The sequence below is a fragment of the Acipenser ruthenus genome, chromosome 17, assembly GCF_902713425.1.
Source record: "Acipenser ruthenus chromosome 17, fAciRut3.2 maternal haplotype, whole genome shotgun sequence".
In the NCBI taxonomy this organism is placed as follows: Eukaryota; Metazoa; Chordata; class Actinopteri; order Acipenseriformes; family Acipenseridae; genus Acipenser; species Acipenser ruthenus.
This window is the reverse complement of record NC_081205.1, coordinates 31,421,528-31,447,706: the sequence shown is the minus strand read 5'-3', so window position 1 is coordinate 31,447,706 and position 26,179 is coordinate 31,421,528. Positions and strand designations below refer to the sequence as shown.

The 26,179-nt window shown below is 38.8% G+C and overlaps 4 protein-coding genes across 4 annotated transcripts; 3 read left to right on the top strand and 1 right to left on the bottom strand.

Moving 5' to 3' along the window:
• Positions 1-616: 616 nt before the first annotated feature.
• On the top strand, positions 617-7,176 carry LOC117422836 (G-protein coupled receptor 55-like). Its single transcript, XM_034928554.2, has 2 exons — positions 617-862; positions 5,849-7,176. The coding sequence occupies exon 2, from the start codon at positions 5,856-5,858 to the stop codon at positions 6,765-6,767; it is 912 nt and encodes a 303-aa protein (XP_034784445.1). The 5' UTR covers positions 617-862; positions 5,849-5,855; the 3' UTR covers positions 6,768-7,176.
• A 3,829-nt stretch (positions 7,177-11,005) lies between these two features.
• On the top strand, positions 11,006-15,335 carry gpr55a (G protein-coupled receptor 55a). The gene is made up of 2 exons (XM_034038599.3): positions 11,006-11,156; positions 13,518-15,335. Exons 1-2 carry the CDS (start codon positions 11,058-11,060, stop codon positions 14,439-14,441), a joined length of 1,023 nt encoding a protein of 340 aa, XP_033894490.3. The 5' UTR covers positions 11,006-11,057; the 3' UTR covers positions 14,442-15,335.
• Positions 15,336-15,766: 431 nt separating this feature from the next.
• LOC117423140 (lysophosphatidic acid receptor 4-like) lies at positions 15,767-17,953 on the top strand. Its single transcript, XM_034038600.3, has one exon. The coding sequence runs from the start codon at positions 16,283-16,285 to the stop codon at positions 17,210-17,212; it is 930 nt and encodes a 309-aa protein (XP_033894491.1). The 5' UTR covers positions 15,767-16,282; the 3' UTR covers positions 17,213-17,953.
• Positions 17,954-19,557: 1,604 nt separating this feature from the next.
• On the bottom strand, positions 19,558-26,179 carry LOC117423321 (integral membrane protein 2C-like). The gene is made up of 6 exons (XM_034917733.2): positions 25,961-26,179; positions 24,818-24,955; positions 23,011-23,199; positions 22,594-22,704; positions 21,723-21,873; positions 19,558-20,785 (listed from the first exon to the last, which is right to left on the bottom strand). The coding sequence occupies exons 1-6, from the start codon at positions 26,063-26,065 to the stop codon at positions 20,694-20,696; spliced, it is 786 nt and encodes a 261-aa protein (XP_034773624.2). The 5' UTR covers positions 26,066-26,179; the 3' UTR covers positions 19,558-20,693.

Below are 26,179 nucleotides of genomic sequence, written 5' to 3'. Positions count from 1 at the left end.
TTACTTTTCATTTTAAGATGTTTAAGGCTCGGAGAAACTTTTCCCAGCGATCACTGCTTTATCTTTGCAACAGAAAACAACAATGGGGTAAAGATAATTGCAATTACATCAAACCCGTATTAAACTCTATATAAAAGAAACTTTTTAGTCGGATAGATTCGACGTTGGTCTTTTTCAAATGCTGTTTATCAACAGAGGTGACAGCTGCCAAAATGTTTGATTACCCGAGAGTAGTCACTATTTCTCAGATTTGAAGTGTGTTCTTTCATTTACTGTATGTGCGAGGAGTGCTAAAATAAACCACTGGAACCCGAAATAACAGAGCACCTGCTTTTTGGTTTGTTTGTTTATAATGAAAGAAACGCCTTAAACAACCGGCCAGACGACCAGATCAAACAAGAGAACTGATCATTAAGAGGTTTCAAATCAGTTTAGAAAAAACATCCTCAAATTTCAAAGTTTTTCTTTTTTGTCTGAAAAATGTCCCAAGACAGAATTCTAATCTTTACAGATATTTCATTAGACCTGTTAACTCGGAGTTAAAAGTTATTATTTCAGGAGATTTCATCTTTTTTTTTTTTTTTATCTTTTAAGGAAGTGGTTATAGGACTCAGAGACTTTGTGACAACCTGTGACAGATCAATCAATCACAACCAGATATAAAACCTGAAGCAGCTTCGACACACATATTAGCGGCGCTGATGGAAAGCTTGTGTTACACATACCCTTCTAAACTCCAATTTAAATGTTTTTTTTTTCTTCTGAGGAAACGGTTACTGGACAAGTTGCTTCCATCAGATAAGAACTCCAGAACATACCTTTAGCAGCATTCGTCATTATCTGCCTCTGTGGGGAAACTCAGGTAAAAATAATCTTAATTCTGCAACTATGTAGCAACAGAAAATCCAGATCTGTTTTTTTCTGACTGGATTAGTTATGCACAGTTCAACACTGCATGTATTTTTCTGAAGTCAATTTAAAGGGGGTTCTTTGTATGTAGTGTAATCCTTTTTTTCTTAGCCCTAATGAATATTAATAATAGCACAAAGCGTTATATCTGAACAAGACAGAATATTTAATATAAAAAGAGACTGTAATAATAATAATAATAATAATAATAATAATAATAATAATAATAAGTATACTTGCATCAGATTAATATACTGCAACAGAACTGGAGAGGATAATTAAATTAGTCCAGAGAAAAAATGCACTGACAGTTCTAATTTCCAAATTAATTATAATTCTTACTGCACAGTAAACAGATAGTTTAAAATGCTCAGGGTAACCGAGGCAAGTGTTTGCTACCCACTCAACAGAAACAAGAAAGTGTTGCGTGTGTCATTTTATTACTAAAACCAAAAACATAGTTCAAAATACTACGTGTTTCTGAAATCCCACGGCTTTTAAGCAACAGCTTTACCGTACCTCTCAAACTCCCTAAAGAAGAAGTAGTGGTTAGCCTGTTCTCTGCAGTCAGCATGTATTCTGTGCTGTAGTATTTCGGGAAACGCAGCTACACCTAAATGTAAGTTTAAATTACTTTCAAATAAAACAGGCTGTGCTAAGAAAAAAAAAAACATCTTCTTGTTGTGTCATGCAGTCTCTGCTGTATCTTGTGGGGTCTACAGCTATGGCCAAAAGTTTTGCACCACCTAGAACATTAGGATTGAGGATTAACATAATTAAAAAATAATATTTTAGATATTTTATTTAACATCATATAATCAAATAAACTACAAAATGAAATCGCAAAAAACTACTGGAAGCCATGCAACAGCAGTAGAGTATTTCATGTCAGTTTTCAAAATGTCACATTTTTCAATTTTTGTCAGCTATTCGATAGAAAACTACAAAGCGGTATGTAATTCAATATGTTAACGTAACGTTATTCAGCAGGTTTCATTCGACTTTATGAAGCAAAATTAGTTAATTCTACAGGGTTATGACAAACTTTTGTCCCTCGCTGTATTTATTAATGTGAACAGTATTATATTACATACACATTATTATAGCTGAAACCCAAGACTCTGAATACGTGTGCTCTGTGTAAATCTGCATAATAAACACTGAATACGCTTCAAAATAAGAGGTGCATTACCTACACTCTCTTGTGTTTCCACTGCAGTTACCGTGTCAATACAACAGTGCACTGCACTGGAGATGGGGAAATTAATATTTAACAAACCCACTAGCTCTGGTATGGATTTGTTTGCTATTAGGGAAATGTATTAACACGCAAGACTTTTGTTCAACGGCAGCATGGAGAATGGGACCTCAATAATAATCATTTGCAGGTTACAAGTTCTTACTCCGAGCGCTAAAAAAAAAAAATCCTGTCTTTTCTCAGGCAAGTCTAGGAGACTGAAGCAGTTTGCTTTTGTTTTGTTTTAAGGAAGTGCTTACTGAACACATTTCAGATCCATGAAAGCTCACTCACAAGTGCTCTGCAACAGGGTAGTCTGTACAGGGTGGCCGGAGCCGGAGCGGAGCTGGGCTGGAGCTGGATAACGGGAGCGCTCCGGAGCATGGAGCCGGAGTTGAGGTTCCGGAGCAGCTCCATTACTTCCTGTCTTTGACATTTCAAAAATCCTGCCTGAATTATTCAGTTCAAACATTTGAATAAACAAAATAAATAAGTATCTAAAATAACTGAATGCAAATACATAAGTACTTTAATGTGCATAATATTTCTGTTGAGCCATCCAAAATTATCAACTAGAGTCATGTCATCGGCATCTACAGCCATTACCTTTTATGTAGCTTATAACAGATAGACCATTACATGAAATATATAATGTGTATTATAGTAATACGTATCATAAGGTATACTAGATACTGTACTTTATACAACACTGTTTCTATCTATGAAACTATACTGCTGGTACGAATATGATATTTTCATGTTCAGATATCTGCTTAGGATTCAGACAAAATCTGAATATTTGTTCATTTGCAAAACGTTATCAAAGTCATTATATGTAACACTATTAAAGTTGAAAGATATCTCAGAAGCAAGGAAGTTTATTTCAGACTGTGTTGATCTTTTGTTTTTGTTTTTTTGTTTTTTTTACATAGAAATCCCACACAGTGCTATTTTTCCTATTGCTAATTTAGAAACTACTGGCAACGTCCGGCAAGGTTCAAGGCAAAGCAGTTTGTGATACGTATTTCTCATTTCTGTCAACTGTGTAATTTGTGACCAAAACATACCATTATTCCCCTCTCGAAAACATGGTTATATATATATATATATATATATATATATATATATATATATATATATATATATATATACAGTACTGTGCAAAAGTTTTAGGCAGGTGTGAAAAAATGCTGTAAAGTAAGAATGCTTTCAAAAATAGACATGTTAATAGATTATATTTATCAATTAACTAAATGCAAAGTGAGTGAACAGAAGAAAAATCTAAATCAAATCCATATTTGGTGTGACCACCCTTTGCCTTCAAAACAGCATCAATTCTTCTAGGTACACTTGCACAAAGTCAGGGATTTTGTAGGCATATAGTCAGGTGTGTGATTAAACAATTATTCCAAACAGGTGCTAATGATCATCAATTCAATATGTAGGTTGAAACACAATCATTAACTGAAACAGAAACAGCTGTGTAGGAGGAATAAAACTGGGTGAGGAACAGCCAAACCCAGCTAACAAGGTGAGGTTGCTGAAGACAGTTTACTGTCAAAAGTCATACACCATGGCAAGACTGAGCACAGCAACAAGACACAAGGTAGTTATACTGCATCAGGCAGAAATTTCAAGGCAGACAGAGGTTTCCAGATGTGCTGTCCAGCTCTTTTGAAGAAGCACAAAGAAACGGGCAACGTTGAGGACCGTAGACGCAGTGGTCGGCCAAGGAAACTTACTGCAGCAGATGAAAGACACATCATGCTTACTTCCCTTCGCAATCTGAAGATGTCCAGCAGTGCCATCAGCTCAGAATTGGCAGAAAACAGTGGGACCCTGTTACACCTATCTACTGTCCGGAGAAGTCTGGTCAGAAGTGGCCTTCATGGAAGACTTGCGGCCAAAAAGCCATACCTCCGACGTGAAAACAAGGCCAAGCGACTCAACTATGCACGAAAACAGGAACTGGGGTGCAGAAAAATGGCAGCAGGTGCTCTGGACTGATTAGTCAAAATTTGAAATATTTGGCTGTAGCAGAAGGCAGTTTGTTCGCCGAAGGGCTGGAGAGCGGTACATGAATGAGTGTCTGCAGGCAACAGTGAAGCATGGTGGAGGTTCCTTGCAAGTTTGGGGCTGCATTTCTGCAAATGGAGTTGGGGATTTGGTCAGAATTAATGGTCTCCTCAATGCTGAGAAGTACAGGCAGATACGTATCCATCATGCAATACCATCAGGGAGGCATCTGATTGGCCCCGAATTTATTCTGCAGCATGACAACGACCCCAAACATACAGCGAAAGTCATTAAGAACTATCTTCAGCGTAAAGAAGAACAAGGAGTCCTGGAAGTGATGGTATGGTCCCCACAGAGCCCTGATCTCAACATCATCGAGTCTGTCTGGGATTACATGAAGAGAGAGAAGCAACTGAGGCTGCCTAAATCCACAGAAGAACTGTGGTTAGTTCTCCAAGATGTTTGTGCCAACCTACCTGCCGAGTTCCTTCAAAAACTGTGTGCAAGTGTACCTAGAAGAATTGATGCTGTTTTGAAGGCAAAGGGTGGTCACACCAAATATTGATTTGATGTAGATTTTTCTTCTGTTCACTCACTTTGCATTTTGTTAATTGATAAACTATTAACATGTCTATTTTTGAAAGCATTCTTACTTTACAGCATTTTTTCACACCTGCCTAAAACTTTTGCACAGTACTGTATATATATATATATAAACCCGCAAAACAAATATTGGAAATATGTACAGAAAAGTTAGATCAGAAAATAATGAATTCATTTACCACGAAAGCTCTTCAAGATGGCCGTTGCTTTTTCTTGCAAGTTTATATTCTTAGTTTCATTTGTGTAAAGTTGCCTCACAAATCTACAGTAATTAGCCATATTCAAAGTGATTCTGTTATGGTACATGCGTCATATATACAAGGATAGTGCACAGCGCTTCCTTATGTAATGTTGTTTTTTATTAGTTGTGCAACGCTACAGCTTGTCTGTTTTTTATTTGTTTTGTTTGATTGGGGATCAAATGGGGCAGGCTGTGTTCTAAGACATCCTGAAAACTTAATGGAAACCCTATAAGAAAGCTGTATGATAAGTCGTGCAAAGCCAAACTGGAACTCAAGACACTGTCTCTGGTATTTTAATATGAATGAGTTTATTTGCATTTGGAACTCAGTCTAAAAGAAAACTACATGGAGACACACACAACCCGAAACTACTACCAAAATAAGAGTGAGAAAAAGGTGCGGCTTATTTTTATTTTTTCCCTGGAGATTGCCCCACTGTAATCCATATAAACCTAGGCCGTTCCCTCCTGTCGATTTCTCTCCAATGTATTTTCCTTCACATACATTTGTTGGTATTGTATTAAAACAGCGTGTCAGCGTTTGTGTTTTGTTTAACATAACATCGTCCCGCTGTACTTGTCGTGTTTCTGCGTTTCAGCGCCGCTCTCATACTTCCCAGGTTCTGTTCCGCGTCACGTTTGCGCCGCAGCACACCTGATAAAAGTGGCCAGGTCAAGTCATATGATCAGGCAGTCCCGGCTCCTCCAGCGCAATACTAACCTTTAGGAGTAACTGAAGGCGGTTCTGTTCCAGCAGTGTGATTCTATATAGAATGTCCCTGAGCCTCGGTAGTGTTCGGCATTGTTACTGCTATACCTTGATTGTGTGCTTTGTGTTTCAGCTCAGCCATGGAGAACTGTTCCTTTGAGGGCATCAACGCATTTGTACACTCGCTCCACTTAGCGGTCTACATCCCCGTCTTCATTGTGGGAATCATCCTGAACGTACTGGCTCTAATTGTTTTCTGCAGGGTTTTAAAGAAATGGATGGAATCCACTATTTACATGACCAACCTGGCGCTAATGGACCTGCTACTGCTTTTAATACTGCCTTTCAGAATCTATACAGGGACTATGCAGAAGACCGTTTGCACGTTTCTGGAAACCCTCTACTTCATCTCCATGTACGGCAGCATTTTCACCATCGTGTGCATTTGCGTGGATCGGTACATTGCCATCAAGCACCCTATCCATGCAAGAACCTTAAGGTCTCCAAAAAAGGCATTTGGGGCGTGCGCTATAATCTGGGTTTTAGTGTGGTTTGGAAGCATACCCGTGTATGAATTCCACAGCGACAGCTACACCAACATCAGATGCTTTCACAATTTCTCAAAGACCACGTGGAACACCCCCGTGATCATTGCGGTGGAGCTGTTCGGGTTCATCATCCCCATGGTGGTCCTGGTGGTTTGTTCCGTGGAGATTATCAAGACCCTCCAGAAAAAGAACTCCCACAGGGACAGTGTGAGACGCAGAGCGTGTGTTCGGATCATTTACGCCAACCTGCTCGTGTTTCTGGTTTCTTTCGCGCCGAGCCACGTGGGGATTTTCCTTCAATATCTGGTTAGAAGAGACGTCATTACTGACTGCAGAGCAAAACAAAATATAAGTCTGTTTGTCCAGGTGTCAATGTGTCTGTCCAATGTCACCTGCTGTCTAGATTCGTTTTGTTATTACTTTGTTGCAAAAGAGACTCTCTCAACCGATTCCTTCCGGAGGACCTGGCGTTTAAGGAGTACTTCCTTAACTACTGAAGTATGATACGGTTGACTTTTTTTATTTGTTTGTTTTTTGGAAAGTATTGCAATTGCAACCATCTGATCAAGATAGCTTGGTGTTTGTCTGGTCTGTGACTGTGGTTGGAAAATGATCATGCAACTGTTTCCTATATGGAAATCCTGCAAAAGAAAAAAAAAAACCACTTGCATTTGCATGTTATCTCTGTCACTGACAAGAATAAATGCATGCCTCTCAATGGTGTGTCCAGTTGTAACTATATTTCACCATGATCCTGATTTATTTTGATATTTTTATTCACACTTCCCATCTCAGGTCAAAAATCATGCTGGGTAATAAAACAGTACTTTTCTTTTTTTCTGCTGTCAACCAATTTGAAGCGTCGGTGGTTGCTGGGGTTTGAGAAATGAGACGTGTCATTCTCTTCAGTGCTGGGAGCAGACAACAAAACCATCTTGTAACATGTGACAGCTTTTAAGATTAAACTTTTCAGAAACTGAAGGTCTTTCTCAAACACTAGTGACCGTTGTAAAGATCGTTTTAGCAAGGTGTGCTTGTAAACATGATTTCTCTTTGTTTTTTTAAACTGAGAATACACAGCGACCTTTCCCTAAAACAGTACTTTTGTGAACAGTAAATTTGAAATCACACATCAAAATCAGCTTTGAAGAAACAACACAATTCCTTAATACGGTCCTTAGAGTTTTCAAAGCCTGACGCTGAGTCAAGTATAGATAAACGTTCCGCTTAAGTTACTGAAAACTGAAGTTTATTCCAGTGCAAATCACAGGGTATCTACAAGTAGAGATCCCCATACTTACACATGTAGCTCAACACTTCCATTCACTACTTCCTCTACATTTGAACTGCGAGCTGCTGCACCCAACATGACTAGAGTATAATTTACTCACTACTGCCGCCCTGTGGTGGACAAGTTATAGCAAATAGAGAATGCTGCTGCATATGTGTGGTGGTGAGCAATTCGAAACAAATAAGACAAAGGACCCTGACCTGTCAGAAAATTGCTGACTACTGCTGCCCTCTAGTGGCCGGCTAAATTACAAAACAAACAAACAAACAAACAAACAAAAATGATTCTTAGCTCGGGGAAAGGTTAGCCGCCTGGCTGATTTTAACAGCTTAAAAAAAAGTGCTCGAGTTCATTTTTTTAATTAAATAATAATAATTAAAAAAATAAATAATAATAATAATAATTTTGCAAAGCTGGAACCAGACAAGTTCATATTCATATTTATTCGAAATAGACAGCTTACGTAATAACTGAAAAACGGAGTTGCATTTCTGGGAAGAGCAACACCCAACACTGGTGCTGCAGGGGTGCTGCAATTCAAACACTTCTGCTCTCCTCAAGCCCACATTTGCATACGGTATGTAACAGTTAATTTTTTCAATGCGATCACAAGATTACACTGAGGAACCAACAGATTATTAAGTATGACCACTATTTTACACAATCCACAGTATGCAGAACCCATTTCTATATTCCTTTTTAAAGCATTCTTTTTTAAGAAGTGGCAGTTACAAAGTAGTACATATTTCCTACAGTAAATAACACCCCCCCCTCTCTTTCTCGCACACTTTAACATGAATGACCCAAAATGTGTAGTTTTAGAAGAAGTACAATTACATAATGTGTAGGAGGCTGTGTGGTCCAGTGGTTAAAGAAAAGGGCTTGTAACCAGGAAGTCCCCGATTCAAATCCCACCTCAGCCACTGACCCTGAGCAAGTCACTTAACCTCCTTGTGCTCCGTGTTTCGGGTAAGACGTAATTGTAAGTGACTCTGCAGCTGATGCATAGTTCACACACCCTACAAATAATAATAATAATAATAATAATAATAATAATAATGTACAATATAGAAAAATAAAGGAAAATGATAGATTCAATACTATGACACCCAAAGGTTTAAATAGAAAGGAATAGTAGATTGTTACATGACATTACATTACATTAACTATGTGGTAAATGACGTCACAAATACACTAATAGATTTAAATAGAAACCAGTGAGTATAGTTACAATGGCATCAGAAGCCTCTTAGTACTTCCACAGTTATATATATATATATATATATGAAAGAGGTTTTTAAAAAATGTACACAAAAAGTTTAAAAGATTTAAAAAATATTTTAATACATTTTCTTTCATATGCCTTCAATTTTGTACACTGCAGTTGTGTGTGTGTGTATATATATATATATATATATATATATATATATATATATATATATATATATAAATGAGACCACTGTAATCATACAGTTAGTTTTCCTTATAATTGACAATCGGATGATGATATGTTTACAGTCCAGTATACGGATTGACAATGTTGATGTTTCAAGACACAGACTGGAGGGTCAGTTAACATACACTGCCTGGCCTGGACACTTTATTAGGACCTCTCTGATGATTGGATTTGGAATCGTTGTGAATTAGAGATGCAACACATGTTGATCAGGTGATGTGCCATGTGATCCCTGCAGCTCTAGAAAGCATTGCAAAGAGGCACGTGAGAGACAGCTGTACACTGAGAGCAGGGGCCACAGCAGCAAGGACAGTAATGTAGGCAGGCTGCTCCAAGACATTAACATCTCCAAGAGTATCAGCTATGGGGAAGCCAAGGGAAAGCAGACATCTAGAGAGACAGCTGTGGCTGCAAACACTGCCTCCCGAAAGGACTTCAGTGTCTTGAATTGCTAACTCTGCTTCTAATGGTATTTTATTTCAAAAGCACATGCTTGATTTTCATTTATAAACATCTATTGAAGGCATAAACCAACTATATGAAGGCACTGACCCTGATCTATTGATTTTCACGAGGTATAGGCATCCTACACGTCATAGGAACAGCTTTGGGTTGCAAGCCATGTTAGAAGTGAATCTGTGTCATAGCAAGAAATATTTTGCTGCCCAAAAGTCAACCACAACACGTCGCATGCACTTCTGAGCGGATGAGCAAAACATTTCTAAAATGTATTGTATGGCTTCTTCTCACGGGACGTTTCAAATACATAATTACTAATAAAGAAGTGATACTGAAAGCTCATTTTTTTGCGGCAGGAGGCAGAATTAACCACTTCTTATTTTGTGTGAGAACAGAAATGAAAGAGCCGGTGTATTGTTATAAAGTGGTACATCATCACAATGCCGTACGCGTACCAGAACGTGACCCGTGTAGTGTTAGAAAGTGGTACGCTGAGAGATTTTGGTACAGATGTAATCAATTGCGATGTGATGTGTTTTTCTACTGTCAAACAGAGGAACATTTACCATTAATTCTTTTTTTTTTGCAAACCTTTAATTATACTTTTTTTTTGCAAACTTAAACTGGAAACAGACAATTTATCTAAAAAGAATAAATAAATAAAATTCACGACGAACAAGACAAAATGAGAAGTCCGCCGCAAGTAAAAAAAATGTACCTGACCCAATGCATATGACAAATATTCGCATACTATCTTCTTAATGGTGGAAAAGTATGACTAATTAAATGTAAAAAGACGAAAAAGACCGAAAACAGCATAACGCACCAGATTTGAACGAGCGCTTCCGTGCTTTCGAAGCTGAAGTTGTCTAGAGTTGTTTAGGCATGCGCAGTGCGTGTCACCTTTTATCCGCGTACCTGAAAATAACACTGCACCGATTCCACTGTTGCGGACGCTGTATCTGCTAAATAAGTTTGCTACACAACCCTTGGTTTCCCCTGCAGCTGTATACAAAGTAAGTAATTTGGCCAGGTGGTAAAACGTGTAGCGAAAAGGACTGAGAAAATAGAACCCTCCTGCATACAGTATGTATAATTTTCATGTCAAACCATAAACCTATAAATAATTTATAGATGGAATTTATTAATAGCCTAGAACTATGGAACTATTTAACGTCTAGTGAAAACTGCACATGCCTTTAGTGCTCCTATAGAAACCTGTGGATTTTTCAGTATAGAAAGAGAGCTGCAGATTTAAATACTCTTGTTAGCTGAATGAAATTATTAAGTTATTAATAATGATAATAATTATGTATGGTTAAAAAAGCAAATGGTTGAATACCACTTGTCTTGTATACAAAAATTGTGAGGTAATGTCAATCATCCAACAGTATTATGATTCAATTTTCTACCTAAGAACTTTATAGAAACAGGTGTGCCTGTGGAAGAGGTTGAAGTGGGTAGCTGTTGCTTGCACGTGCTGCATGAACAGTGGTCGAACTATTCGTGTAACTGACGCTGAGAAGTTTCCGTTCAGTGTGTGGAATACATCAAGCGGGGAAACTGACTTGTGGTAACGCGGACGCCTATGAAAAGCCGGAGAGAGGTTGTAATTTATGGGTTTCGTGACATACAGCAAATCTCACAAAGAAGGCTGTTTCGTATTCACCAGCTAGCCGACAATAAAGTAAGTAGATATTGTATTGTATGAAGATCATATTTGTTTTGTCTAATATATAACTCGTGTAGTCTAGTTTGTCTGGTTGAACAGGTGTTGAGATTCTCACACGGATCCCGCACTCAGGTAAGGTTTTCACCTGTATCTGGTGGAGTAGCCTGTGTGTGTTACAGAGTGGTTTCCAAGTTTACACAAGGCAGACAATATACTAAGTTCAACTATCTAATATATATATATATGCCTAACAGTCCGTATTGACGGAAGTTGCCGTGTTTCCTTCAGCAATGTCTGCACGACATGATGTAGTATTTAACATGCGTGAATTTATTATGTTATTTAGTAGGCTCTTCGAAAAAAAAAAAATACAGTATATTTTGTACTTATTATTATTATTATTGCAAATTACCCTGCAGTGCTGCAATGTATTCGGGTCTGGGAACACATATAAAATAAAATGGATTTAACTCGATGTGTTAAATCTATAAAACACTACTGTGTATAATGTTGTAAGTAGCCTAGTTTAAAATAAAGACTTTATTTAGGCTAGATGGGTCGATTGCATCGTACCAAAGTTATTGATGCGTCTAACTAGCGGATTAAGCAGGTTTAGTCCACCTGTTTAGATTAAAGTTCGTACACTTGTTAATCCCGATTGCATCGTACCTGACGATAATCACCACAGGTGGGTCAGCCGCTAAATCGAACTGAACAGCGATTGCAGCGTGCCGAATCGGACGTGAGATGACCCTGTTCAGGTGGACTAATTTAGTGCTATGAAGTACAAGACTGATTTAGTACTACGTTTGTACAGCACATTTTAAAACAAAGACAGCGCCATTATTCTCTGAAACTACGTCTAAAAACTAGTAAAGTGAAAAGTGAAGCCTTTTGAACCTCAGTCTGAACCCTTTGTCACAGAAATAGGCTATGAAAGGAAATGAAAGTATGATCCGTGTACGGAACGTGCAGAAAAACACACGTAGCAGGCTACAATTATATTATGAATATAGGTGTACTTTTACTTAAATGTGTTTGCCCGAATCACGCCTAATGTAAAAAAAAAAACGCTTTTACCATTTTATCATTAATATATTCATTATTTCCTTTCTTCATACCTTTTCATATATTTTTTTTTGCCGGTTCAATATCTTCAATTTTATTATTATTATTATTATTATTATTATTATTATTATTATTATTATTATTATTATTATTATTATTATTATTATTATTTTTTTATCAAATTCTAGCAATGACAATGTAGACCTACACCTAATCTCCGAGTTTGTCTTTACACTTTTAAATTGTGAATTTCCAGCCGCATTTGTAATGGATTGTTATGGGTTAGTCCTCATTATCGGTCTAGCTTGTTCCACTTGTTCAGGTCAGCCAAACCAGTTTTCAGGATTCGCTGTTTGGTACGCTGCAATCAGGACTAACTTAGTACTGAGCTGCAGAATTTGCTAGACCACTTTTTAGTCCACTTAATGCGGTCTAAGTCACTGGTACGCTGTTTTTTTTGTTCAAAATATTGGGACTGTAGGGCTAAGGGGAAAGGAAAACTATAGATAGATAGATAGATAGATAGACAGACAGACAGACAGACAGACAGACAGACAGACAGACAGATATGTATTGCAGATTTTAACAAAACAGTTAAAAACTATAAGACATTTCAGGAGATAGAAAAAAAACCTAATATTTTTTAGTTTTAAGTAGAATATCATATACAATTAAATTAAAGGAAACCAAGCTTTCAAGACTACTAACAATGAGTCTACTGTGAATGAACAGAACCTCATATAACCCACATATTATTGAGCCTGTGTCAAACCACCCCAGCCAATACCCAGCAGATCTATATGTAACGGAAAAGTCTCTTGTATTATTGCCTCTTGCTTATCATTAATGCTGATTTCACTGATGGTTACTTTAAAAGGAAAGAACTGAAAGATCAATAAAAGTAAGTTGAGAAATGAATTACTTTGAATGCCCTATTTTGAAGCAAAGTGCAACATTACACAGAGGAATTAGGAATACTAAACCCGTAGTAAAACTATTTTACTGTTTTATTCCTCTGTGATAACATGCCTTGGCATTGGCACTTGCTTCATGGTACTGTAGAACCCAGTGTATTTCTTTTTCCTGAAGAGGAGGTTTTATGGGTTACAGTAAGTTATTAACAAAGAAATGATACTCAAAGATCAATGTTCTTTATAATGTTAACAGAAGTAACTCCGGACCAAACAGGCGTCATTTTCCTTACCAAAAGTCTTTGAGGGAAAATTTACCAGGGAAATACAGAACAAGAAGTAACACACTGTGCAGCTGAATGTGTGCTTTTCTCATTTGTATGACATCTCTTTACAGATCCTCAGAATGAGTGAGAACGTGAGTGACGCGGTTCAGTTGTTCCAGCTCATCATCTACATCCCAACATTCAGCATAGGCCTGCTATTCAATCTGTCAGCTCTGTGGATACTTCTTTTCAAGATAAGGAAATGGACAGAATCGACAACATATATGGGAAGCCTGATTTTCAGTGACTGTCTTTTGCTTTTCTCTCTGCCGTTTAAAATTAGTGCCTACAATACCAGTGAACAATGGCTCCTTGGAAGCCCCTTCTGCTCCTTTTTGGAGAGCCTGTATTTTGTGAACATGTACGGGAGCATTTTGATCATAATGTGCATTTCTGTAGATAGGTACATTGCTTTAAGGCACCCCTTTTTGGCGAAATCTCTCAGGTCCCCACTGAAAGCTACGCTTGTCTGTGCTGCAATGTGGACTATCATTTTTGGATCAAGTGTGGAAGCTTATAAATTACATGGCGATCAAGTGAATGTCACTCACTGTTTCCATAGCTTTTCAAATAGCACCTGGGAAAAGATACACGTGATTGCCACAATGGAGACCCTTTTTGTTGCTAGTGCCTTAATTATGACCTTCTGTTCCATTGAAATAGTAAGAGTCATAAAGAGAAGAGGAGGAGACAGTTTGGAAGTGCAAAAGCAAAGCAACAATAAATCAGTTAAAATCGTCCTTGCAAACCTTGTTACATTTCTGACCTGTTTTATACCCTGTCACATTGCAATGCTTTTATACTTTCTAGTGAAGCGTGATATAATTCCTGCCGATTACAGAGAACCTCTGCGCAGCTTTGTTCAGGTCAGCCTGTGCGTGGCCAATGTAAACTGCATGTTGGATGGAATTTGTTATTACTTGATTCTTAAAGAGAACTGGAAATCCACTTCAGAGGTGACACAGGCAACTGAAAGCTCCAACCTGTCCAGGTAATCATATCCTGGGGTCCCCGAGTGGCTCACCTGGTAAAAGCATGGCAGCACGGGGTGCATGGATGAGTCATTCAGTCAGGAGAGCACAATTTTGCATCCTGGCTGTGCGAAGTCGCCGGTCTTCGCTAGGGATTCTGGAGGGAAGCAAAACCGGAAAGGACGGTTTCTCCTCATCGAACTACAGCCAATCCTACCAGCCAGTTGCCTAGAGAGCTCAGCTGGACACCTGCAGGGCTGGCCTTTGTCTTCCTGAGGCCGGTAGCTCGCTGACTTCCGCTCTCGAGTTCCTGGCTGTAAAAGAGGAAGCTGGCTTGGTCGTGGGATTGGAGGACGCCCACTGAACCTTCAGTTCTCCTGAGCTGTGTGGAGAATTACTGCGGTGAGGAGAAAAATAATTTCACATTCTAAATTGATGAGAAAATCGGGGGCAACATAATTAGTCACTCTAAAGTTTAAAAAAGGAGAACAAAAGATAGTCATAGCCTATTCAGACCTAGAGTGCTATGGGATGGCCAGATCTGTATTGTGCAGTAGTGTATGGTAGGTAGGGAGCTCCGAAGAGGATCTAACTGAAGCACTCAAGTGAGGCAGGCTACACTGGGGTCATTGTGCGATTTACGAGAACTGCAAACCAAAACCATTAAAGTGATTTGATGGGAGTTCAGCTTAAAACGATATTGTGTAAATACAGTTTGAACATATTTTTTTGAAATTGATATGCTTTACATTACTGTTTAAATTACTGTATATAAACATACAATGTGTATTTTTTTTTTCTTAAATTATATATTGTTTAAGTCTGGACAGCTGAATGGACAGTGGCATGCTAGCTGCCTACAGTCACATTTGTAGCAGGACTCTCAACAAGATTTCCAAATAAAATACGGTGCCCCTGTCGGATTGGTTTTCATATTGTTTAAGGGTTTCCATCTTGCTCAAATAACAATCACTCACACACACACACATTGCACAAACCTCCAGCTAATCACTATCATTACCAGAGGAGTGTGAGCAAACATGCTCACTGCTTCCTAATAATTTAGCATACAGATTCTATGATGCATTACCACTTACCTTGTGCTTAGCTACAACGAACAGCTGCACAGACCCAGTCATGTACGAGTTCACAACCAATGCTCAGGGACTACTTTTTCTGAGTGGAAGGATACAGCAGAGGGCCTTCAACCACCCAGGAGGTGCGGTAAGAATGGTCTTACTACACACCCTAGAGTGGGTTATTTCTTGTAAGCTGGGTAAGTATTTCTTGACGCCTCATCTCTTGTGGTTGAGTTCATGCATTTAGAAAGCAGATTCTGCATGCGAAACGGCAACACCAGCTGAAGCACTCATTTCCAGTTACAGCTTACATAGTTCATACATAACCACAAATCACCCAGCACAGCAATGCCATTAGCACACAGCAATACTGTCTAATATTCTCCTCCACTAGAACTCAGAGATGTTTTTTTTAACCCTTTTAGCACCAGTGACAGAATAGTCTTTTCTTCTCAGGACTACTATAAGCTGCTATAAAAACCTGGAGCTTGAAGTGGCTGCAACCTTCACAAAAGTGTTTTTTTTTTTTTTTTAAACCACTAAAAATGGATTTGTAATAATGTATGACAGCGCCAAAGATAAATGAAAGGGTCAAAATATTCCACTAATAACAAAATGCTGTTGTCTCTTCCACACCTACATATAATTTAGATCTTCATTAATGATAAGAAACATGGCTCAACCCTTTAACACACACCCTCTTCCTGTCAAGAGCTCATGAAACCCTCACTGTACCTCAAGTATTGAGACAGTTAAAACAGAAGATAACCAAGCACAGTCATAGCAATGGAAAACACGACTTGTCCACCATTTGACTCATCTTATTTCAGATATCCCCTTTTCACGTTGGTTTATAGTGTTGTGCTTATGCTAGGTTTGCCATTAAATGGGATTTCTCTGTGGATTTTCTTCAGAAGACTGGGGCTTCATTCTGTACCAGCCATTTATATGGCTAACCTAGCAGTGTCTGACCTTCTCTTTATCATTTCTCTGCCTCTGAGGATCTACTACTTCGCAACGACTCGCTGGCCATTTGGAGATGCCTTGTGCATGATACCAGGGACCCTGTTTTCAGTGAACATTTATTCCAGCTCCCTCTTCATCGGCTTGATCAGCCTGGACCGGTTCCTTGCTGTCGTGTATCCTTTGAGGTCCCGTGCTCTTCGAACCCCAGGGTTTGCCAGACTGGCCTGTGGGGTGGTCTGGCTGTTAATTCTGGCATTAGGCATCCCCATCGCGCTGAACCACGGGACAAATAAAGACGCCTGCAACGTCACCCGCTGTTTTGAGTCTTATTCGGAGACAAACTGGAAATTTGGATTCGTTATACTCTGTCTAATAACAGGGTTTGGAATAATCCTTCCGCTTGTGATCATCGCGCTCTCCACCGTGCTGGTGATAAAGACTCTGCACACTCGCAGGGTCGGCTCTGCAGTGTTTAAAAAGCACAAGATCATCTGGATGTTCATCATGAATCTGCTCATGTACACCGTGTGCTTTGTGCCCTTTCATGTTGCATTCATACTGTATGCTTTACATAAGCTGAACTACCTCCAGTACAATTTCTTTGATGCTCAAACAATTACAATGTGCTTAGCCAGCATGAACAGCTGCCTGGACCCCATCATTTACTATTTTACTGCTGATGCTTTCTGGAAGAAAAAGCATGAGGACACAGCGCTGACATCAATGAAAACAGTATTACAGGACCAGTAAGCATACTACTTGCAAGCTTGCTAAAAAAACAAACTGATATATTAGATGCCATTGGATATACAGTGTGAGCAAATGCACAGTTCCACTCAGAACCAACTGCTTTACATTGTTACTGGAATAGCCAGGTCAGTCTTGTGCTAACCACTTGGATTGCTTCTAAGAGTGATATTAATTGTATTTAATATGATTACATGGGAGGTAAATTAGCATTTTACTCCAGGGGCCGGTTGTACTAAAGGGATCCAGTCCTGGATCCAGGCTCCGATCTTGATCCTATGACACATTGGGTTGCACTAAAAGGATCAGAGTTGATCTGGAGCTCAGTTTCGTTTCTGATCCTATTTCGATCTTGCTTCAGACCAAGATCAGAGTGGGATCAGAGCTTCATTGAACGTTTTATAAATGGAGAAATTACATGTTTTTAGTTTTGAACTAAGGAATAAACAAAATAATGTAATTTCTCCATTTAAAACTCAGCTGATCCCAATCTGATCCTGCTCTACAGCTGATGGTTGCGAATTAAACAAATGAAACTGTAATATATATTAAACAACAGAGATGTGTGACATACACCATCATAATACGTAAATGAAACTCTTTTTACAATTGCTAAAGTAATCATTAAATAAGCACACTGTATTTAGATAATTGATCGACATAACGGTAACTTAATAAACTTCAAATAGTTGCAGGATTTCACAAAAAAATATTTCCCTCAGATTATTATATGAAAATGGAAATACTTTAACATTTTAGATTACAATTAAATCATTGGTTTAATCAGATTGAACACTTATTTTATTATTATTATTTTTTTTAATGTTTTGGTCAATTCCCTTTTCTTTCTTAATAAGCTTACCTTCTCTGACAGCCTCCTCTCCCCCTGTTCGCCACATTTTTCTAGTGGCAGCTATCATCAGCCCTTGATTCCATTTGCTCAAAATGTGTTGATAATTTGCCTTGAACCGATGCTGCAGCTAGCTGTTTGTGTGTGTTGTGGCTAACTTACCACTGCAAAGAATACAGCATTGTGAGCGTATCCGTCAGAAAATACACACGACCGTGAACGGTAACAACAACCACCAGATATTAACGTACTCAATCTGTTTATAGAAGCGTTGGATTTTTAAATTATAAATGTAGTAGTTGCTTCTAATATTTAAAAATAATTAAAAAAAAAAGTATGGATGGGATTAATGTCGTTTTAAATTAAATGTACTTGATATTCTGACATTCAGAATCTTTAAATGCTGCGCCACGAATATTCGCTTCTCATTGCTCAGTTTCCCTAGTTACGGCATGCGCAGTGCCAGAATCGGATAAAAAAAAAATTGGATCAGTGGTGCCTGCTCATGATCTGTTTAGTACAACTCCTTCTCCAGTGAGTTCACATCCGATCCTGGTTTTTGATCTCATTAGTACAACTGGCCCCAGGAGAAAAGCAACTGTTTTGTTTCTAAGATTATTTTGTTTTGTTTTGTTTATTATTTCATAGCAGCTGTTTCTTATATTTTAGCTAACTAAGCAGAATTGATATAGAATGCATGCTGCAAAGCACTTTAGAAACTTCTCAGAAATGCATCTGTACTGTAAATTGTGTTCCACTTTTATGTACAGGCTCCTTCTCATATGGTAATATTCCATATTGTGCACGTTCTGTACGTGTGCATTTTTGCAAGTTTCACATCCTCCATAGCTGAGAACGAAGTGGTTTATTTTGGTTAACCTTTTAACATTTAGTAGTTTGCATTTTGCACCATCAGTGTCAAACTTCTGCATATGGAAAATCTATTTTGACTGTTTGACTTTCTGGGCTACAGCTCATGTTGTCTTTTCTAAAAAAAATAAAATACATTATTTATATAATTGAATGAACTGTAACGGAATCTCTCAATTTCAGACTCCGGTTCCCAAATTGGATGCAACTTCTGGTATTTGTTAAAATGGTTTGCGATGCTAGATAATGTCCTGCAGCTGTAAGGGAGTTGCACTTTATAAAGATGCTATCTTAGTGTGTCACAGTGTGGTTGCAAGCTTCTTTCCGGATGAGTTAGAATCTTATCCTGTCAGCTGCTGGTAAGATACTCTAATAAGGGCTACTCATTTATGATAAGGATTTTGCAATCTTAAAATACAAGAACAATTTTAAGAAGAAAAAACAGCAGTGGCAGACTAGCGGGCGCTCACTCAATACCCAAGTTGTTGTTTTTTCACTCTAATGCCTGTTTTATTCCACATGAGGCCCATTATTCTTCCTAAATGATATGAATGCACACAACAGTCTCAAGTGTGAAATACATTTCAGTACCAAGCTGCAGTTTAAAGGCAGACAACAAATCACAGTGTGAAGTGGTTTCACCTTTATTCATAGATACGCCTTACTAGCAGACGAAATATACAAAACTAAGAGGTGACCATATTATAGACATACAATGTTTTTTTGTTCTCTTATGAAAGCAATTACTTTAGTTCAACACAGAACCAAGGCTTTTCATGGTCACATAAAACCGACAGAATGCAGGATTCAGAAAGATAAACACATGCAGTCCAAAAAAAAGATTAGTTGACTAAAAAAGTAGGTGCAAAGCTTACATTTCAAGACATTGGGGAATGTGTACAGCTATTCTCCCCTTGGCTATATGAGAACTGACAGCATTGCTGAAGTAATGTGACAGCATCAACGGGATTCAAAGACTCTCCTTATAAAGATATATAGTCAAATAAAAACTGCACTTTGGCTGTGAGCATGCTGGATTGCTACTGCAACTGTTTTACAGGTAATTATTATTAATGTTTTTTTTTGTAAATCACAGGTACATATTTGCAGGGCAACGTAACCATCTGCAGCAGAATGTCCGAATGTTGCTCTTTTACATGGATTCAGTCATCAGCTACAGGGATGGAGACAAGACTCCTATTGCAAAGCAGTTTTACTACGAGCTTGATTAGCCACAGTGTACAGGTAACAAGCTCAGATGTGTCTGGTTAAACTCCTAGTAAAACCAGGAATGGATCAAACTGCTATGCAATGAGGGTCTAATTGTCATCCCTGAGCGATGCATTAATACAGAAAGAAATCTGGTAATTGAACAGGAAACAATGCTTTTTCCCTCATTTGTAATCTGTACACTATTTATTTATTTTTTTTACTTTGCTTGTTATTATATTAACCTCATGTCGCTGAATGACACTTTGCTACTTGCTGTGTTAACCAAAGGGCAGCCTAAAACGTCCTGTGACATTTCCTGGAGTTTATTTTTGCACACTGTATAAATACAAGCCTTGTAACAGACTGTACAAGTTTAAGAGTAGAGAGAAAGGCGTGCATGTTCATTACCTACCGAAGACAAACTGGAACTGTACAGTACAGCGTCATAACAGGGCCAGATTGACACTTAAAAAGTGAACGTTCAGCTTTACATGTAAGAAGAGATGGCTACAGAGGTGGAGTCATGCAGGGAGATACTCATTGCAAAGATCCTTAGGCCTGATCACAGATGAGAGTTTCCACCACAAAGGTGTTCTCAAGGTGCCGGATGCTGTGGCAGTTTCGTGCCTCACGCTTGTCAATGCCTGTGGAAAGAAATGGAAAACTAAAGTGCAGAACTGGCCCAACTAAATAGGTCTGCAGGAACCGGGCTTATTGGGGGTGAAGTCAGGAGCCTTCTGGGTTTCCATGACTGACAACCTGATCACTTTATTATACGGTGGCAACAAGGAGCATGCACTTTCATCTTCAGCGAGATTTCCTTGCTTGGTAAGTAAGAGAACCCATCTGCTACAAAAGGACCATGCAAAAGATTTTCCTTTTTTTAAAGGATTCAAAAAATAAGAACATAAGAAACGTTACAAACGAGAGGAGGCCGTTCAGCCCATCTTGCTCGTTTGATTGTTAGTAGCTTATTGATCCCAGAATCTCATCAAGCAGCTTCTTGAAGGATCCCAGGGTGTCAGCTTCAACAACATTACTGGGGTGTTGGTTCCTGACTCCCACAATTATCTGTGTAAAAAAATGCCTCCTATTTTCTGTTCTTAATGCCCCTTTATCTAATCTCCACTTGTGACACCTGGTCCTTGTTTTTTTTTTTCAGGTTAAAAAAGTCCCCTGGGTCGACACTGTCAATACCTTTTAGAATTTTGAATGCTTAAATCAGATCGCCACGTAGTCTTCTTTTTTCAAGACTGAATAGATTCAATTATTTTAACCTGTCTGCATATGACATGCCTTTTAAACCAGGAATAATTCTGGTCGCTCTTCTTTGCACTCTTTCTAGAGCAGTAATATCCTTTTTGTAATGAGGTGACCAGAACTGAACACAATATTCTAGATGAGGTCTTACTAATTCTTCATTTTTCTTTGAGGCTATTAGCGAGGCAGGAACTGCTCTCTGTGGTGTATGTCTGGCACCGATTCAGAGACCTCTATACTGCTGGTCAGTGATGCATAAATGAAGCTGTCCCGAGTTCTGTTTCAGCATACAGCACAAACTAATCAATGAGTGTTTCTTACGTCGTCTGCTGCTCCTGTGCTTCAGCCTGTAGGTCTCCTTTCCGCCGCACAGTCGGTCAATGAACACTCCCAGCTGCTGGACACTGTGGACCTGTCCCACCACCACCATCTCCTCCTGGATGATGTAGGTCTGAGGGAGGTAGGTTCCCCTCTGTGGAGACAGTGGTGAGGGTTTCAATGCTGTACCAAGCTCACCTTTGCAATGATCTTTTTTTTTTTGTAAGACATCCCACCTTCATTGTTGTTCTGGGGTGGCACTTCCACACAGTGTATCAGATAGGGTACAATGAATCACGCATAACAACTCAAATACTGCTATTACTAACAAATATTAACAACAAGCTGGTTTATTTAGTGTTGGGGAAAAAAAGGCACCTTTTAAATGACTCAACTAGAGTATTCTTGTCTAGATAAAATATTAGTCAGGGCAAAGATACGCAAAGGCAAGATTCTCAAAGCGATTTACTCTGCATTGGCACAAGAAAAATGCAATTCTCATTCTAAAACTTCTACTCACATTGCTCTTATTGTATTACTTGTATTGTAACACTTGAAATGTATTTGCTTACGATTGTAAGTCGCCCTGGATAAGGGCGTCTGCTAAGAAATAAATAATAATAATAATAATAAATCAGATTTCCAACTATTTTCAGTATATTGGGTACTTTTTTTTTCATTTTCTGAAAAACAACTAGAATAGCGCAAATGACGATTGAGAAAGTAACCCAAACTGTTTTTACACCAGGACATACTGACTCGGTGTTGGTCCACTATATTCTTTAGTAATGCAGTCTCCTGTGCTTGTTACCTTCTGAGAATAGCTCACAGCTCAGGCCATGTTTCACTAGCACTATTCATACTCAGAACCTACCCTGACATTAATCAGCAGGTCCCGGAGGTTCCGTGGTGGCATCACTATGGAGGTATTCAGTTCTATCACGTAGCACTTGTCCAATGCAATGTCATAGTACGCTGTCAAACCCTGAAAGACAAATCATACGTGTACTGCAAAATGAATGGGGGACAGCACACTAGTACCTGAGCATCATGTCTTTCTCTCCTAAACCAACTAGCAGGTTTATTATTTATAATGTCCAGAGGTTAAAACAATATGGCATTTTGTTCACTGGCAATGCTGTGAATCATGTTACTATCATAGATAGCCCATAGCGGTGAATCAGAGTTAAAATAATACACAGTTTCTCGTGCATAACAGCACAGCGAAGTGGCAGAAGGCTGTTTGCAGTTCCTCCTGAAGCGAACGTGTGGTACCATTACACCTGCTCACCCTTTGGAAGTCGTGGATAATGTCTGCCGCATCACTTCCTCCAAAATGAGGCACCGGGACGTTAATCTGCTCGTAATTGTCCTCCAGATTGATCTCCACACTCTCCTCCAGTTCCTGCCGTCCCCTGAAGGGGGCGTAAACAGAGTCTTCGTACAGAACCCTGCATTCGAACAAGTTCTCCTGGGCAAGCTGCTTGGAATGAAGATACAGAGCAGAACAGTCGAGATATTGCAGGGTCATATTCACACATAGGGCCATATATTATTATTGTGGCTGAAGGTTCCACACGTGCACAACTGAGGTGAGCAAGTCAGGCTAACATTTCAAATGCATTAAACTGCTAAAACTTCTCTCTCTAACATTAGGTAGAGAGATTAAGTTTACAATTAGGCTTGATTAAAAAGGTAGAGCACAGCACACAGTCACAGTCAAATCTTTTCACAAAACAAACATTCAAATGTGCAATACAAAAAAAATGGTGCCTGAGTTACAAGCTCTTAGAGTGTCTAAAAAAATTACAAAAATCCAAAATATGGATTGTAGCGATACAGGAAAGTGTAATGAATCAGACTGAGGAGTCTGTATCATTTGAAACCACCGAACGCCACATCTTCATCAGCTGAACCGAAGATCACCCTAACCCTGAAACACTCAATGCACAGAGCAACTACCTCTAGTGAGTGGTAATATTTTCCCACAGGCATTATTTGCGCGTGGTTATTTAAAACCTGAAATTTCTTGTGAAAATGAGACTTTGTTAAAAGTTGGGGTGGGGTGATTGCTCAAACCAGGGCGTTGACGCGACACAATCCGGTAACTGCTTTCGACATACAAAAATAAAAGATTCAGACATTTTCTGTTTCAAAAACAAGCTCTACAAGATCACTTTGAAAGTGAACATCATGAGAACGTACTCTTGCTACACCCACCCCTTGTTATCTCGCCCCTCACTACACTGCGGATTCAGATAGACCGCGGTCCTGGAGTTGGTGTATTCCTTAGCTGCAATATAGGCACTTAGAATTACTGTTTGTTTTATTTCGTACTGCACAGCACAAACAACAATATACAAAACAATTAAAAACAAAGAATTCATATCGTACTGTTATCATATACACACGTATTGCACAGTAACACAAAGCAAATTAAATATGTACTTGCTGAAGCGGTTTTTAGTTTAGCCAGCGAGGTGTTCACTTGTGGCAGCAGCTATGCACTAGCAAAAGCCACAGGCCAGTGACGTCAGCTCCCTAGCAAGGCTCCTATGTTGTTGCTGGTAATGGATTATTTCAATACAGTGCGTTTGTGCATTTGAGAAAGGAGAGGAAGACTCATGAAATTAATTGGAGACTGAAGTTGATGAAAAGCAATTACCCTCCGCTGTACGAATTAAAACGGTGTGCTGCTTTTTATACGAAAAATGAGAAAAAGAGGGTTGTGTAGAGGATTTATACTGGACCCTGACGCCCCTGATAAAACGAGGGCGTGGTTGTACAGTATTTGTTATTAGCCTATTTGTTTTTCTATGGGTCTCTCGCGATATCGCGGCCCTCGATATACAGTGGATTTGTATTGGACCCTGACACCCGCGATATATCGAGTGGGTGTGTATTTACATTTTTCTCCATATTTTATGGATGTGTGTTTTGTATTAGTATCTATTTAGCTTTTATGCTTAATCCATTATTTTATTTTTGTTACTCCTAAAAGCTGAATTTAAGAAGTGAGGTTGTTTTTAGGAATGGCCACTAGGGGGCGTGCAATTGTAATTTGTGCCCCCAGGCTATTCTTAAGGGAAGTCACTTACCTGACTGATGTAATAGTGTCTGTACACATATATGGATGCCAACACCAGACCTGACATTAACACAACCAAGCCAAAGGCCATGCAGCAGAGCCCATTGACAGCAGCCTTCCTGGTGCGCACCGGGACAGACAGCTCCTCCTGCAATAAAACATTGAATTACAGAAGAGCAGGGAGCACAAACACCACCCGCCTAGGAGAACTCCACTTTTTGTTCTAATGGAAACTGAAGTTTAAAGCTAACGGACCCCACAAATGTTCTGTATTGTATCCATAGTGATTCTTTTTGTTGGCCTATCTTACACAAGCCGGTCTTTCCTGTTTGTTTACGTTGCCTATGACCAGTTTCGACTTCAGCCCAGCCTTGCCCTTTCTAAAACGCCATATGTAAACAAGAATGGGCTACTATCTGCAGTGTGTACCCGTTTCCATTCAACAGCACTAACACACTTTAACCTATATCCTCACCTCAGCTCCTAATGTGTTATTTGCCAATACAAAAAGAACATCACTTTACTGTACAATATAATGTAAAAAGTATGAAACAGAGTACTGTTTTTTTTCCTCCAAAAATACATTTGAGAAATATAATCTGTACAAAAATATACTATCAAAAACCAGTCCAGTTACAACTAGCATATGTAAATGACATGTGAAACAGTGTTGTTGTTTACTGTTATCATCAATACCTTTGTTTTATAATTCACATACTGCAAAGACCCTTTTACATAACCTTTAGTCACGATTATACTCCAAACCATACTGTTTAGTCAACGAGCTGATGGGAATATGTAACATGATGTTCTTGTTTATATATAAATCCACGATACGACAGCAGCCGATGTTTTAATCACATGAGCTAAACTGCTTCTCTGCGGTCGACCTTATTAAACCGCGTTGTTTTCCTGTCTGCTGTACTGTTTCTGGAAAGCGACTCATCATTGCATCATATGGAACAACGCTTATATTAAAAAAATATATATATATATATATTTTTGGACGATGCTATAAAACACTAAAACGTTCAACCGACGCTTTAGATCTGGCGAGGTTGTTATAAACATAATAACACTAATACCTATTCCGGGATAACACAAATAATTTTGTATCCAATATATAATGTACGTATTGGAAAGTGTATCTTACGTGCTGTTGCTGAAGTGGTATTAGTATCTCGGTTTTATCCGCATCTTTTTCATCCTTCTCGGATTTCTGTAAAACACCAGACGGCTGAAAACTGATCTTCCCCATTTCTGTGTATGAATGTTTAGATGTTCCGGTAGCCTGGTTTTGTTTCGCTACAGTAACTACAGGTCAAGGCTTCACTAACACTTCCCTCCTTTCCTTGTTCCGGTCTTTGACTGG

What these genes read in the sequence shown, in the direction of transcription:
- gpr55a (XM_034038599.3), top strand. Translation starts at nt 11,058, where the DNA reads ATGAAAAGCCGGAGAGAGGTTGTAATTTATGGGTTTCGTGACATACAG. An exon ending in ACCAGCTAGCCGACAATAAA is followed by an intron (nt 11,157 to 13,517) that starts GTAAGTAGATAT and finishes ATCTCTTTACAG; the next exon opens with ATCCTCAGAATGAGTGAGAA.
- LOC117422836 (XM_034928554.2), top strand. Translation starts at nt 5,856, where the DNA reads ATGGAGAACTGTTCCTTTGAGGGCATCAACGCATTTGTACACTCGCTC.
- LOC117423321 (XM_034917733.2), bottom strand. Translation starts at nt 26,065, where the DNA reads ATGGGGAAGATCAGTTTTCAGCCGTCTGGTGTTTTACAGAAATCCGAG. An exon ending in TACCACTTCAGCAACAGCAC is followed by an intron (nt 24,956 to 25,960) that starts GTAAGATACACT and finishes GTTTTATTGCAG; the next exon opens with GAGGAGCTGTCTGTCCCGGT. An exon ending in ACCTGCTGATTAATGTCAGG is followed by an intron (nt 21,874 to 22,593) that starts GTAGGTTCTGAG and finishes CTGTCTCCACAG; the next exon opens with AGGGGAACCTACCTCCCTCA.
- LOC117423140 (XM_034038600.3), top strand. Translation starts at nt 16,283, where the DNA reads ATGGAAAACACGACTTGTCCACCATTTGACTCATCTTATTTCAGATAT.